This window comes from Falco rusticolus, chromosome 1, assembly GCF_015220075.1.
Source record: "Falco rusticolus isolate bFalRus1 chromosome 1, bFalRus1.pri, whole genome shotgun sequence".
In the NCBI taxonomy this organism is placed as follows: domain Eukaryota; kingdom Metazoa; phylum Chordata; class Aves; order Falconiformes; family Falconidae; genus Falco; species Falco rusticolus.
The window spans coordinates 12,093,582-12,108,285 of record NC_051187.1 but is presented as its reverse complement, the minus strand read 5'-3'; the positions used below and the strand labels follow the sequence as shown (position 1 = coordinate 12,108,285).

The 14,704-nt window shown below is 40.6% G+C and overlaps 1 protein-coding gene across 2 annotated transcripts in view; it reads left to right on the top strand.

Moving 5' to 3' along the window:
* Positions 1-14,704, top strand: part of TBCD (tubulin folding cofactor D) — a 129,570-nt gene that overhangs the window by 100,082 nt on the left and 14,784 nt on the right. For both annotated transcript variants that reach the window (XM_037409815.1, XM_037409824.1), the window contains exons 31-35: positions 3,143-3,226; positions 4,600-4,758; positions 5,883-6,021; positions 13,286-13,407; positions 14,343-14,420. In XM_037409815.1, coding sequence (XP_037265712.1) covers positions 3,143-3,226; positions 4,600-4,758; positions 5,883-6,021; positions 13,286-13,407; positions 14,343-14,420 — 582 coding nt within the window. The remainder of the gene's footprint in view (positions 1-3,142; positions 3,227-4,599; positions 4,759-5,882; positions 6,022-13,285; positions 13,408-14,342; positions 14,421-14,704) is intronic.

Genomic DNA, 14,704 nt, shown 5'->3' with positions numbered 1-14,704 from the left:
CTTTTCTGCGTGTATTTAGGAGCACAAATATGCCGAGCCTGAAATAGTCCTTGTTAATAAAAAGTATTAAATTATCAGAATTCAAGAATAAATCCAGTATCCGCAGTTTTAAAATATATGCTGATTTTGATGCTGTATAGAAGGCTCAGAGCAGTAACATTAATCATTATATAAACAAGCAATAAACTAAGTAAATGAATGTGATAAATTCATTGTAGTTGTCTGTTAGTTGTTGGACATTGATTTTGAGTGAAGTGCTGTTTTTGAAAAAGGCTTTGTAATGTCTTAATCCCTAATTTTGATTTGGAAATATGCAGATATATGTTGCTTTTAGATATGATTCTGTACAGATATATACATTCTATACATATCAGCCCTGTTTTAACAGTATGGGCCATGCTGTTTGTATGGTATGGTAATGAGTGGTGGTACATATTTGACTTGTCAGGCAACTATATGTAACGTCTCAGGGTACAGAGATGTGCGTTCAGGATTGTAAGTTAACAGCCTGTTGATTGTTCAGATCTAGTTTCTGAATAAAAACTATGCTTCTGTTACGTTCCAAGCAGGGAGTGGGGAAAAGTACTGCTATGAAGTAATTTTGTTGGTTGAGGATTTCCATATTTTCCCAGTTTATTAAGGAAGCTCTTGTCTAACAGTGCTGAGTCACATGAAAGGCTTTGGTGTTTCATTTCGGTTGTATCATTGCAGAGCGTTTGTATGAAACAACAAGTTTAGACATTTTTTTCAGTCACTGTCCTCTGAAGGGTGTTTTCAGCTGTAGCTGATGAACATAAAACATAATTTTCTTCTGATTTGAGTGGTATCTATGTATTGTAACTGGCTGCAGCAAAGCTGGCAGAGCTCACAGGTGATGGTTGCAACCTGTGGTGGTACTTGCTGACTTGGGAAGGCTGCAAGGGGTGAGACGTTAGCTGTATCTCGCAGGGGAGGGTGTGCGCTCCTCCTGGCTTGTTGTGATGCTTTCTGTGACCAAAACAGTCCCAGTGGTTTGCTCCCTTCTCCCTGCTGCAAGCAAAACAGTCCAGCTCTGGAGCGTTGGCTGTTCAGCCTCAGCAGCCATGCATAGCATGCTGATCCCGGTTCAGATCCGGTATAATGGTACGTGATGCCAAGTGTGCATTGTGTCAGCTTGGGAACTTTTTGCTTCGGGTCAGATTTCTGGTTATGTCTGTTTTAGAATTCTGTCCTACTCAGTCTTGACTTTAGTGTCATTACTGTATTTGTTAGCCCCAGGTTTACTTTGAAAAGAAAAGAAAAAAGTTAATTGCAGTGGCATTCTCCTCTTTAGGATTGCTCATTAGATAGCTTGAATGCAGGGGCAGGTGCTGTAAAGTACATCTGTAATTACGGTGAGGACTGGGAGCTGCTGTAACACACCCTAGAACCAACTATTTCCTAGTGTAGGAGGAACATTTGTGATTGTGCTTTTTTTGTGCAGTGTTTATCTGGTTTTCATTGCCAGCGATCATTGGGTAGTTTATACTGCTGTCAAACTGTAATGCTTGTGCTCTACCTAATCGTTATCAGTCGCTGAGATCTCGTTGGTTCCAGCGTGAGTTGCAATTATCACTACTCTGACTTTGAACAGAACGTGAAGTGTAAGTTCTGCAGAGCAAAGCAGAAGAAAGATGGTTTGTGCCATGTTAGTATTGGGCACGTTTTTAATTGACTAACCTTGTTCCTTTAGGGTACTTGATTACAGTATTTACAAATGAATTGGAAAAGTACACAGGGCAAATAATTGAGGCTGCTCTTATCAGCCTGAGTTAATATTTGTATGTTTCAATTTTTCTTGGTTTGCATAATGATACCCAGCTCCTCAGCCTTCAGTACTGGTCGTTAAAATTGTCATATGACAGGGAAATAATAACGCAGGGCAAGAAATCACTAAAAGATAGGTGTGTTTGACATCTCAAACTTAGAAGAGGAAACAAGGATGCAAACTAGTAAGGATCAAGAGCAGGTCATTCCAGCTTGCGCAAGAGAGGAAGGAGCTTGGCTTTCCCTCTCCTCCTTCCTCCGCCGGCAAAGAAGCAGGAGGGAGGTGAATGGGTCTCTGGCTCAGAAAATGTAGGAACACGAGAGAGGTGGAGCCGAAAGAAGAGGCAAGGGCCCCCATATCCAGTGGAGAGGCAGAGAAAGGGAAGAGATAATAAGCTTTTTGCTTTCAAAATGAGGCGAGACGCTGCAGTAGGTAAGAGCCTGGCTAGGTATAATTAGGTATTCGAGTTAACTTCCACATCTGACAGCTCTTGCTTAAAGTTCCCCATACCTGTTGTTTGTCCTTCTGTCTGTGTCTTAATTTAAAAACAAAACAAAACTCTACAAAGTGAAAATTTTCAAAGAAATCCTGAGGAAATTAAACTCCCAGCACCCATTAAAATTCAAATGCGCTTTGAGCACCAGATTCTTTTTAAGCTTCTTTGGCAATGCCAGCCACAATCAAGTCAAGAAACGTGTAAATTAAAGGGGGGAGGGGAATCCTTTCTTACGGCAAACTGTTGGCTGCCGAGTACTTTTGTGGCCTTTCAAATATGAACGTTTTCTCATTGTTTCTTCTAAACCATTGACTAAGATGGAAAGATATAGGGGGAATTGCCATTTCTCTGGAGAGACCTTGCCTTTGGTGTGTAATTTTTGTCTTTCTTTAATGGAATCGTGGGAAAGTTTAACCAACTTTACTTTCCATATGCAAACTTTACATTTCTTTTGACAGATTGTTTGCTGGGACTTGTCCAATCTGTCTACAGGTGTTAGACATGAATATCTAATAGTCAGCTACTATATGAAAAACTAGGAAAACATACTTTGAAAGATTGCCAAACTTGTATTAAGCTACTTAGGAAAAAATGATGTAATTTACCTTTTTTACCATTATAACAAATGTCCCACCCAGTTTTAGACTACATAGGCAACTATTTTCAACTTGTTTTGGAAATCAGAAACAAGAATCTGTCTTTTCACAGTAGTCAGGTGAACCTTTTCAAACATTTCAATTTTTTCTTGTTACTTTGAATTTTTCCCAATGTCAAACTTAACTGCTGATGTATTTATTTAAATAAATACTGATGTAACTAAGTATGTAACTACTCCATGTAACTACTCTCTGTTTCAACAGGGTACGTGAAGCTGCTATGACAAGCTTAATGGAAGTGACGCTTCTGCTGGCTCAGAATGAAGTGGAGTTAATTAATGCCAACGTGTATGTTACTTGTACTATTTTTGTGTCTTATAACTACATTCCAGTTCATACAAGAAAGTATTGCTTATATATTATATACTTAATCTTTTACTGAGTGTGACAGAAATTTTGATAGAAGTCCATCAAACCTATACCCATACAGATGCTGAGAATATCGTATCTGTTTTTTGGAGACTAAACTTACCGAGAGAAACTGGGTGGCAGTCGCACCTTTGAAATACAGTGCATCGGTGAGATTTGGTCTGTACTTGCCACCTCTGTGGAGCATGCCAGTATTGTTCACTTCAACAGAAAGCAGACTTGCCTGCTTATCTAGGGCACTGCATTGTTAATTTGGAATGTGATATAATGTGGAGATGAGTTTGTAGTCATTTCTGTCATCTTTGCAGAATTGTTAGTAAGGAAATACAGAAAAATACTGAGCTTCTGTTTTTACTTTAATGATAGAATACTCCTAACAGTAGAAAAAGAAAAAAGAATACTTACCAGTTTTTAAGCATACATTTGGCTGCAGAAAAAAGAATACTTACCAGTTTTTAAGCATACATTTGGCTGCAGAAAAACTTTCTTAATAATGGTGTTGGTTTATGGACAGAGCATGCCCAGTGGTTAGCTGAATATATACATGATGTCTTTTTTTAATTTAAAAAATCCCAAACTTGGAAGGAAAATACTGGGTTCTGTAGGAATACAGTACTCCACCAGTGCCTGTTGTCCAGGGGCACTTTTGGTCTGTTGCAGAAATAGATCATTCACGTGAAAACTAGAGAAGGACTCCTGCCAGCTGGATCATATTTTCTGATTATTCTGGGTTTTGCTGTGACTGAAGGAATTGTAGCTGGTTTTACTATCGTTAGTTGTCCTTTCTGAAGGTGTAAAGCACCTTGTGAAACACAGTATTGTAGCTGAGAGTTTAGTTATGAATGTGGGCAAAACAGGATTTAGTTAAAAACAAGCCAGAGTTGAAGGAGTGATAAATTTGGGATACATAAGATTTGGGATAGACCTTGTCCTCTGCTACGCGAGCAGTTTTCTACTTGAAAATGTGCTCTTCTTAAGGTTCCTGCTCTATTTCCTTCTGAAATGTAACAGTTCATCCAGACCATAAAGCCACCTTCTTATCTTTTTGGATCAAAGGTGGTATGTGAATATCAAATACTGTGTAATATTAACATCATGATATTTTTTGATTGATTTATGGAAGATAAAGCTTTAAAGATTCTGTCACCATGTTGATGTCTTAAATCACTTGTACGTTCATTATAGAGAGTTAAACCAGAATACTTCCGTAGCAGGATATTTTGGTATGTTGAAACAACGTCAATTTCAGTATACATTCTCATTACATTATGTGATTGTTTTCTTCTTTGTAGCTGCAAACAGATTATGTGCTGGCTGGCTCAACAGTCAGCTGAAAAAATAGATAAATTTCGAGCTCATGCAGGCTCTGTGTTCCTTACTCTTTTACATTTTGACCGTCCTCCAGTTCCACACATACCTCATCGAGAAGCGCTCGAAAGGATATTTCCAAGGTAATATATTGAAAAAGTATCCTAAACCACTGGAAGTAAAAGATACACGCACACAGTTACATGTAACTCAAGCAACCTGATGTAATTTTTGTGCCCAGGTCCCTAATATGGAGGAATATTTGGTGCTGTTTGTCAGAATTTCATTAAGTGTCCAATGAATATGTATAAACATATAAAATGTTCAAAAGACAAACTTACTGTATGAGTTCCTGTTAAACCATCGTTTCCTAAGGAGACAGGTCTTACATGGTCATGCTGCATAAGTTTTTCTCTGGATCCACCCCAGTAATTTCAGACCCCATCAGCCAGTTCCGTGGTGGATGGTAGAGATCGTGTCAGTTGGTAAGACAGAACTGCTGGGAGCTGTGTTTTGGTAATCCTGCTATTTATGAACTGTCTGGTTTATAGTCTCACTTTCTCTTCATAATGTGAGAGCTGGAATTTATTGGTAGTCGCCCTTCTTGTTTGTTCCCCCCCCGCGCCCCCGACTGGAAAACATTGATTGATTATAATGGCAATTTTTAATTGTGTTCTTTTAGAGTAGTGGAAGTAGTTATCTGGTATAGAATTTCTGGTTACAGCAAGAGCTGCAGCAACTCTTTCATGAATGGTGATCATAATACCTGATTGGGATGAGGAACATCCAGCTTTGTGTCCCCATTCTGTTCAGCAGAATCTCACCCTCCTGTAACTGAAAAAGTGCTCTGCCTGCTGGGACACTGCTTGATCCGTGGTGGGGGGTGTCAGCCTTTCCTGGGATAAGTCTGCCTTTGTGTCAGTTGTTGACTAGCTGTTGGTGGGAGAGAACTTGGAAGGGAAAGCAAGAAAGAGAACTTTTTTTCTCTTGGTGTAGGGAAAAGTGCATGTGAAAAGAAAACTGTGGTTCAAATCCCTCATCTGAATCAGAACAAGGACTTGAATTGCTTCCCTTTACTGGCAATGGCTGAAGTTTTGATTTGTATTTTCCCCATGGGCTTGAAGACCAGTGATTAATTTGATTTTTAGGTAATTCAGAGACTTTCTTCACTGACGTGGTGCTTGAGGATGAGGAGCTATCATAGGAACGTATGGGGAGGAAAGGCAGTGCACACATACAACACTTCTTGTCCTTCCCCTTTCCCCAGGTCAGAGAAGGAGACGCTAAACTGGAACGCTGCATCCGAAGCTTTCCCTCGGATCACCCAGCTGTTGGGTTTGCCAGCGTACCAGTACTATGTGCTTCTGGGTCTCTCGGTGTCTGTTGGTGGATTAACAGAGACAACGGTAAGAAAGCTGAGCGGCTTCCCTGCTTGGTAGGGGAGGGCATTTACCTGATAAAATTGTTGACTAAAGCGTTTAGTCCGTTACAGTGGATATTGCAGATAGTTATTGCAGATCAGTTATTTCAGGTGTAAGATTTCTAAAAGAAAACATGACACTTTTAAGCCTGATGAACTTCATATTTTTCATCTTTAAAAGTATTATTTTCTTGACATACTGAGCATGCAGGGAACAAGGAGAAAGGACGCTAATTCCTCATTTCCTGGCATGACAGAACCTGACAGTTCCAGCCTGTTGGCTTGATCAACTCGTGTTTTATTTGCTCACCCTTCCAAGCGGTTACCCGAGGACTGGCCATTCAGCTCAGTGTTGTGGGTAAACCGCAAGGTGATCACTTTTTTTAAATGAATGTTCTCATTTTGTAACCTGATGCAAAGTGTTAACTATTAGTTGTGAGTGTGATAACAGTATGTTCAGGGTTTTTTTTATTTTTTTATGTTTCTACAAAAGTACCAGAGAGATGCTAGAAGTTACATGACAAAGAAGTATTATTGAAATATCTGCCTGAATCCTCTGAGCTTCGCAGTCTCTATTTCATTCTCCTGTGCGTGAGCAGTGTCTTTATCGCTGGTTTTGGTAGCCAGTTATGCTGCCAAAGTCGTCCAGACTTTATTATAATTTCAGTGTATCCTTCTGTCCTTGTACTGCAGCCTGTGTTGCTAGTTTCAGAATTTTGGATTTCCAGATATTTGGCTTCTGACTTTTTGGTTATTTGATGTAGCCAAAGATGTAACATACATAAAAGTAACTACTGGGGTAAGCGCACGGTTCAGTAGGACACTACAGAGAAATATCGGGCCAGTAACAGAATATTCTGGCCTGTCAGTTAAACCTTTAAGTTGCAGTGGTCCTGTAGCAGAGCAAGGAGGTTGCGAGTCAGAACCCTAACGGCGTTCAAGAGTGTTACTAATGAAGATTGCCATCTCTAATTAAGAAGGCTGGTAGAAAAGTGGTAAGTGTCAGGAAGCACAGTATTTGTGGGGAGAGAACAGCTCCTGCTGGGCTGGCAGAAGGAGGGAGGTGATCACTGCAGCTTGTCTCCCATGGCTGCGACTTTTCAGTCTTAGCGTGAGCTGTTCCGCGTGTCCCCAAAGGATGGGGTTTGCCTGGTGCCGTCGGTTCTGCGCTTGTGCCCGAGCTGTCCACACGCCTTTGGGTTTCCTGTAGCTGAGAATTTGGTGTCTGTGCATTCTCATATATTTAAACCAATTTTGAGAATTCTAATGTTTCTAAAATGGCAGCTAATTATATAGCAACGGCTATTTTACAGCTTTGAAAACATATGCTTATTGGTTTGTGACAGTAATTGTCAGACAGACAATGTAACTCTTAACAGATTTTTTTTAATAGCAGACATGCACATGAAAATCAGCTTTTAGTCAAACACACTTAATTATAGGAGTCTCCACCAAAACCAAAGTTATTTGTATAAGTATAAAAAGAGAGGAAAGTTGTGGAGAAACAGACATGCTGACCGCCAACCAGGGTCAGAGGAAAATTCATATTCAACATTTTAATATCTTTTTTTTCTTTTCTTTTTTTTTTTTTTTCTTAAAGTTTTGGTTGTGCTTGGTTTTGAAAAGTGTAAACAGTTCTCGCTCCCTTTTCTTTTTTACCATCTGCCAGTATATTTAAGGGAAACCTTCTGTACTGTTTTTAAAATAGGATTTTGAAATGTTAACTTTCTGTGACCCTGCATTTTTCCTTGACGCTAAAGGCTCGTTCTGGTTAAAATATTCTTAAGGGCTTTGGCTTTAGAAAGAAGATGACCTAATTCTCTTTTGAGCCAGACAGAAGTGCGAGGGAGGCTCAGAGTGTAGGGTACTTACACTTGGGATTATACAGTGTGTAGTGAGTTAAATTTAATATTTTACATGTGATATGTAAATCAGAGTTGATGTGCCTTCTAATGACTTGTGTTTCAAACTGTTCTATCAAAGCCTGTAGTGTTCCTTGCTGAATATCCAGGGACTGATTTAAAACATTAACAGTAAATTCTAAGAACTGTTCTTAAATCTATACGAAAAGCAAATTTTTAAAATCTCAGATAAAGTAAAAGGATTATTCAGGTGCGAGCTCTTGCAGTAACCTGTGTGTGTTCTTGTGATATCTCCTTTCTTCCCCCTCTCTCTTAAAAATATACATACACACAGAAGTTAGAAAGTGAGAGGATTCTCGTACACTGCAAGATAATCTGAATTGAAATGTCAGTTTGTCTTTAAGTCATCTCAGGCAATTAGTAGGAGAAAGGCTCCACTGTAATTCAGTGGTCAGTGGCTATTTTTCCGTTGTTAAAATTGCTCTGCAGTATATTTAGCAAGAGTAGTTCTTTGTTTGGCTTTTTAAAGAGATTTTCTGAAATGAGCTGTGTGGGGGATCTCAGAACCATTTTGGTGGCAGCATGGTTGCTGAAAGAATTGAGCATTTGAAGTAATCTGGAAAAACAGAAGATGTCATTCCCTTTGGGATTTGGCATTCTGCTGCATCGCCTTGGTTCAAAGGGCACTTTTGCTGTGTAAAAGAATCTTTTAATTATGTATCTGGCCCACAATTATGTGTATTTCTTATGGCTGCATAAAACCCCCTCTCAGTATATGAAGATCAGAGCTATACAATGCTGTTCTTTCTCCAGTTCACAAACCCTGTAGTTTCAGGGATCAGGATGTAATTTTGATATAATTTAATTATTGTTGAACTAATTTAAAATTTTCTTAAAGCACAGAATGTCCTGTGATTCCCCTCCCCCCACAAAATTGTATTTTAAAATGTTGTAGAAATTTGAAGTAAAACCTTTAAAAAGAAAAAAAAAAAACCAGCAACCTATTTTGAAAATCAAAAGTTTTCTCCCAGACCACTGCCAGGGTTCCAACGTGGGATGCCAAAGACCTTACCAACTGGAGAAGCCAGTTCCAAAATTATCTGATGAATGCACATGTATGGTGAAGCATGCAACAAAAATTAAGCTCGTCAATGGCATATGGATGTCAACATTATCTATGTGCCAAATACACGATGCGATTTATGTTTTATGTTCCTCAGAATGTACTCATTGTTTGCCAGGGATGGTTATGATGGCATATACCTTTTGGAGCAAGTTGCTGGGGTTTCAGCAGCTGTATTAATTCTTACAAATGGAAATGCTGGGACGTTTGTAGATGATGTTTTAGAACATCTGGTTACTGTGACAAATTGTATGCAAATAAATGCATATTTGGTTTGAAGCAACCGGCCCTAAATTCCAGCTTTCTTGGTTGATAATTCTTGAGCAAAATACACTTGAGAATAATTTCTGACATGCTTTTTAAAAAAAAATAAATAGTGTGAATTATGATATTTCTACTTCTCATCAAATATCACTGACTTGAGTGTTGTGAGTTACTGGCCTCCAAAAAATCAATTTATTATAAAGAGTGTTGCAAGTAAAGCAAGGGAGACATGGTTTCACTTGTGCTAAAATTTAAATGCTATGCAATTTTTTCTAAAGTTACTGGGAAAATAGGCTACTGCCACTTCAGCACTGTAAATTTGTCAGGATTAGAAATGATCCAAAACCAGCGTTATTTATTGAGCGTGACATGGTTTCTTCTGCACGCGTTACAGGAATGTCCTGACTGTGAGTAGGTCTTGCTCTGTCCAAATACTTCTATGAAAACGGGAGCCTTTAGCAATTACCCGTACAACAGATTTTGTCCGGGCTTTCCCAGGAGTTACTCCCTTGACTTCCACTGGTGGTGTGTTGGGTGCAGACGACTTAATTTTGTTAAGAGGCCTGGGGCTCCAGGGAGAGTGGTTAGAGGGGCGGCCGACAGCCGTTAGGGTATGTCGATCTACTGAACATCTTCAGCACAGGCTCTTCCTTTCTCATCGTGCCCCACGGGCTGTTTGGTCAGGTCAGTCCAAGGTAGTGCTGCGCAGTGGGAACCGGAGCCCTTGTGTGGCTTGGGCAGCTTTATAGCTGACGGGTGCCTGAGCGGCTGAATGCTCCGTTACAAACTGGATGCCTAAGCTCCTTTTCTCTTGGCCATATCGGTGCCACTCGTTGCTTGAGTCCGGTCTTTAAAAGTGCTGTACTTCAGTTTTGCAACAAGTCAGCTAGGAAACAATTTCATGAAGGTTTGTGTAGATGATTATTTCTCTGCCACGCAACTGTCCAGAGCTGTGACTGCCTTCTCCCCGCACTGGAGCTACGCTTCCTCATACTTTCCCCCTGATTCAGGAGATAATATCTTTAGGAGGTAAAACACTTCAGATTTATCATCAGATGAATGGTCCCTTTGAACGCTGTTCGCCTTATCATGTATTGCCTGTCACTCAAGTATCTGCTATTGGCTTAAATGATGGGACAGTTAAGCCTTGGCAAACCCTGTTTTTACTGTGTTTAATAAGAACAAGGTCGTTCCCAGGCCTCCTCTTAAATTCTTATCCAAAGCTGTCCCAGTTCCAACCCATTAACCTCCTAATTTCCTTTCCCTGTCCTCATGGAACCCCAGGGAAAGGTAAATGTCACACATTTGATACAGTGTGAATTCTGTGTTCTGCATAGATGAGGAAGAAATTTGGAAGTGGTCTTCTCTGCAAATACTCATGAGCAGTTTAAGTTGTAGCTCTGATATTGTCCTCATAGGTTATCTGGGGAAAAAAGGAGTGTTCACCTGAGGAGGAAATATGGGTTTAACCTGTTCCTGTGACGTTATCTTGCTGTGTTGGAGTTTCTTCCAGTAAAGTTCGTATGGTCTGTGCTATTTGGAAATGTCCCATTTTTAAATCTCCTAAGCAGTTATATGATGGTTTATCCACACCTGTGCTTTTGTATTGTTTAATTACTTGCTGATAAAGAAATGCTGACTTAGTTATACAGTTTTTCCAATTATCCTGCTACTCTGTCGTGGTCTTGCTCAGCTTTGGAACATCCTACGTGTGCTATGCTTGCTCTTTTCTTTTGTGCCCATTCTTGCCTTTTCAATCATTTCAATCTGCAGGAAAGGCATTGAGTAATTAAGCTTTCTTCAAAAAATGGTGTAAGATTTGCAAAGTACTTTAAAAGACAAAAGAAATAGGAGTGGAGATTACACGGTTGACCATACACATTTTCAGATCTTTTCCTGAGATTTGGCTCAGATGTAACCTTTCTTCTACTTAGAATTGATCTCTGCTAGTGTAAGGTATTAAGACTAAAATATTTCTTCTTTATTTGTAATGGTCTTAAATGCAAGGATTATTTTAAAGGGTAGCATACAATAATTAATCAGGTTTTAAGTTTTTAGGAAATCGCTCTTCCTTACGGTTGTATATCCTGTAAAGACCTTTCGGTGCAGGGACACAGTTCCTGCTCAGCGTACTGGAAAACTTACCGAAAGAACCTCGCTCCATTCAGTATTTCGGTTTACTGTAACTAGGTTTTAGAAATGTTGAAACCATTTTTACTGAGAGTTGGCTATCATTTTGAAATGCAGAATAACTGAATAATTTCTTGAAACTGCTTGACTTTTTTAAAGAAATATTTCTGCTTCTGTGTTGCCCAGGGTGTTTCAGCATGGAACAAGTTGGTAAAATAGCAGCTGTGCTGCTCCCCAGGTCGTGCGGATTGCTGGGCCCTGTTGTCTGCGGGTGGGCTGCAGCCTTTGAAAATGAGTTCAGAGTTTTGATTCGAGGCTACAGTGTTTCTTGGTCCTCTCTGTTGATGCACCCATAAACATTACAGATATAAAATCTAATTTAGAAAAAATGTTTAAATAGAGGTTCTTCTCTTTTGCTTTCAGGACACTTGTGACACTTCTCATACAGATCCATTATTATTTTTTTTTCTTTTCATAATAAAAGGGTCAAACTTTGGGGAACTGATTGCACCTTTGAATAAGCTATCAAAATGCTATGTATGAGCTGAAGAAAGAAAATCTCCACCAACTAAACCGGCTTAGTTACTGCCTACTCTCCCCCCTTGACTTGGAAAACTATTTAACCCTTGCAACCAAGACTGAAGGCTGTGTGTACTTCAGAACTGATCTACCCCTCCCGCCCTGCCCACAGCCCCCACTGTAAGCCAGTTTCTTGTAGGGAGACACCCCCTAACCACTGCACCCCTGTTCCCCAAGTGACCTGACCAAGCCCCAGCAGGACTGATAATCCTTCACGTCGGAGTCAGGAAAATACAGACATCTCATTAAGTTTATCCTTGATGAGATATATGACTTTGAGTTAGCTTCTGTAACAAAAAAACCCATTTTTTCTTCTTGTCCCTAAGGGAAGTCAATTAGTATTTTAAAAGATGAGCCTGGAAAATACATTCCTACCTCTCCCAGGAATGGAAGATGTGAGCGTTAGCAGTGATGTTGGTAGAGCCCGTTGCGGTCCCTGTCCCACTGCTGGGGCTGTGATGTCGGCTGCCGGGGGGCACGGGTCCCGCGGGGGGAGGGGGGCACGGGTTCCGCAGGAGGGGGGTCCTGCCCGAGAGGGTCCGGCAGGGCTGGGAGAGGAGAAGCCGGCCTGCCTGGCTGGTGCCGGTGCTGGCTCCCGGGGGCTGGGGCCTGGCGGCAGGTACCCCTGGCACGAAGGCTGGATGGGGCCCGTGACGTTTAGCAGCTGGCGTGACCCTTCCGTGGGCTGCTTCCAGCAGACCCTGAACAGAAGCGCTTAAAGCCTCCTGCCATCTTCCCAAACCAGCTGATCAACGCGGTGAAGTTAGCCCAAGACTTACCATTTCTGAGTTGTTTTTAATTTTTAGCTGGGTTTACCGCTGGTTTGTGTGGCCGCGCCATGTGCCCAAGAGCTTGTCGGCTTTTTTCATTTTCAATTACGTCAGCTTGTTTAATAAATATTACCTCTTGAACTTCTTGCGTGCTTCTGAACTTGCAGAGCCATGACAATATTGTTATTTGAAGTAAAGCAGGATGATCCTAGCGGTTTGGGGAGGTTTTGTTTGGAGGGAAAGAATATAATGAACCTTTAATGTGGTCTTTTTTCCTACAATGGCAAAACTTAAAAGGAAAAAACCAAACCTTCCTTAAAAAAGGATTAATGAAAGTAAAATAGCCGTCTTCCTGTCAGAGATTGTTACCGAATTTATGCACTCGGCTGCTGTGGCAGTGTTCACGGGGCGGGTGTGCGCCTCGTGGCGTGGGGGATAAAGCGTGGTGCGCCGTGCAGGCGGCGCCTGTGTCTTGCGGTGGGTTTGTTCCCCCTGCCCTCACGGCTGCTTCCTTCCCCCCAGCTCCGATACTCTGCCCAGAGCCTGTTTGACTACATGAAGAAAATCCAGCACGATTCCAGTGCTATGGAGAGGTTTTGTGAGACGTTGCTAAAGGTCTTTGAGGACAACCTGCGGAATGACCGGTAATGTTTTCCTGTTGCTTTCTTATTTTCAACAGCAGGACTATTAGAAGTCAGATGTATGGCATACCGGTTTTACCGTGCCTGGGTAAAGTATGCCTGAGCCCATGTAAATTTGCGTTAATATATCTGCTTGGTACAGCAGTGCCTTTGGTAAAATGTATAACAAAGGAGTGACGATAGAGTATTTTACATTTACTATAACTTAATATTGTGCATAAGGTAATAAATGTCAGTTTTTATATAATGCAGTACTGGGGGTTGTATATTGCTGCACACTTTTCAGTGTAGCTCAGTCTGCGTTTCATTTAGGTAGTGGTTTTTTGCACATACTTGAAGTATAATTTCCTTGCAAAAGTTTTTCTTTAAAGGTGACTTATTCTGCATAATAAGATGAACTTCTTTAAGCCTCACTTATCAAACATGTGCAAAATAGAAAATATTCCCTACTGGAAAAAACCCCCATGACTATTAATAAAGTTTTCCATTCTATTTTATCTATATTTTATTTCTTGTCTCAGCTGTTGAAGTAGAAAACATGACCATGGTTACTCCAGCTGATGTGTTGTGTGTTGGTTCATTTGGCAGTTACCTGCAGTGAGAAGGTGTTGTAACTTCTGATACATTTTGTGGAATATGTTGTTTATATACTAGAAGATAAATTAATATTTTCTACTACCGTTAATTGTGTTTTCAGGACACTGCAAGTTTAAACCAGGCATGTTGTTAATCAGGTTTTTTCCTTTTGGCTGTAACGGAATGCCCCCCTCGCAGCCAACACACAGAAGTTACTGAGCAACCCTCCTCTGTGTAAATTAGAGTTCTAATTTAAATGTGTAGGTCGATAGGAAGTTTCTTTCTTTGCTTCTAATTAAAAATACTGTATATGTGTATGCCAAGAAGTGTATTTACATTGTTAAATTATTTTCTTCCGCCAGGGTGTCTGTACCTCTCCTGACTATGCTGGACCAAATGCTGGCAAATGGCTGTTTCGATTTATTTGCCAACCAAGAGAAGTAAGTTGCTGAAAGTCTTTTTTGTTTGTTTTCCACCATGCAACATGCCTCTTCAGTCTTACTCTGGCTGATGCTAGTGTGGATGTAGGTGTGGGTGTGTAGGACTCTTAAGCGTGAGTGTGTGTGGAGATAATGTTTTAATTTTCCTGAAGCGGGACAGCGGTCACACATCCTGGCCAGGTAGCCTTGACAGGGTCTTGATAAAATCCTCGGCTCTCATACCAGTGTAGAAGTTTGTTGTTGGTTCATGTTCACCAACCGGTACGTTAATCGGGTCTGATTTG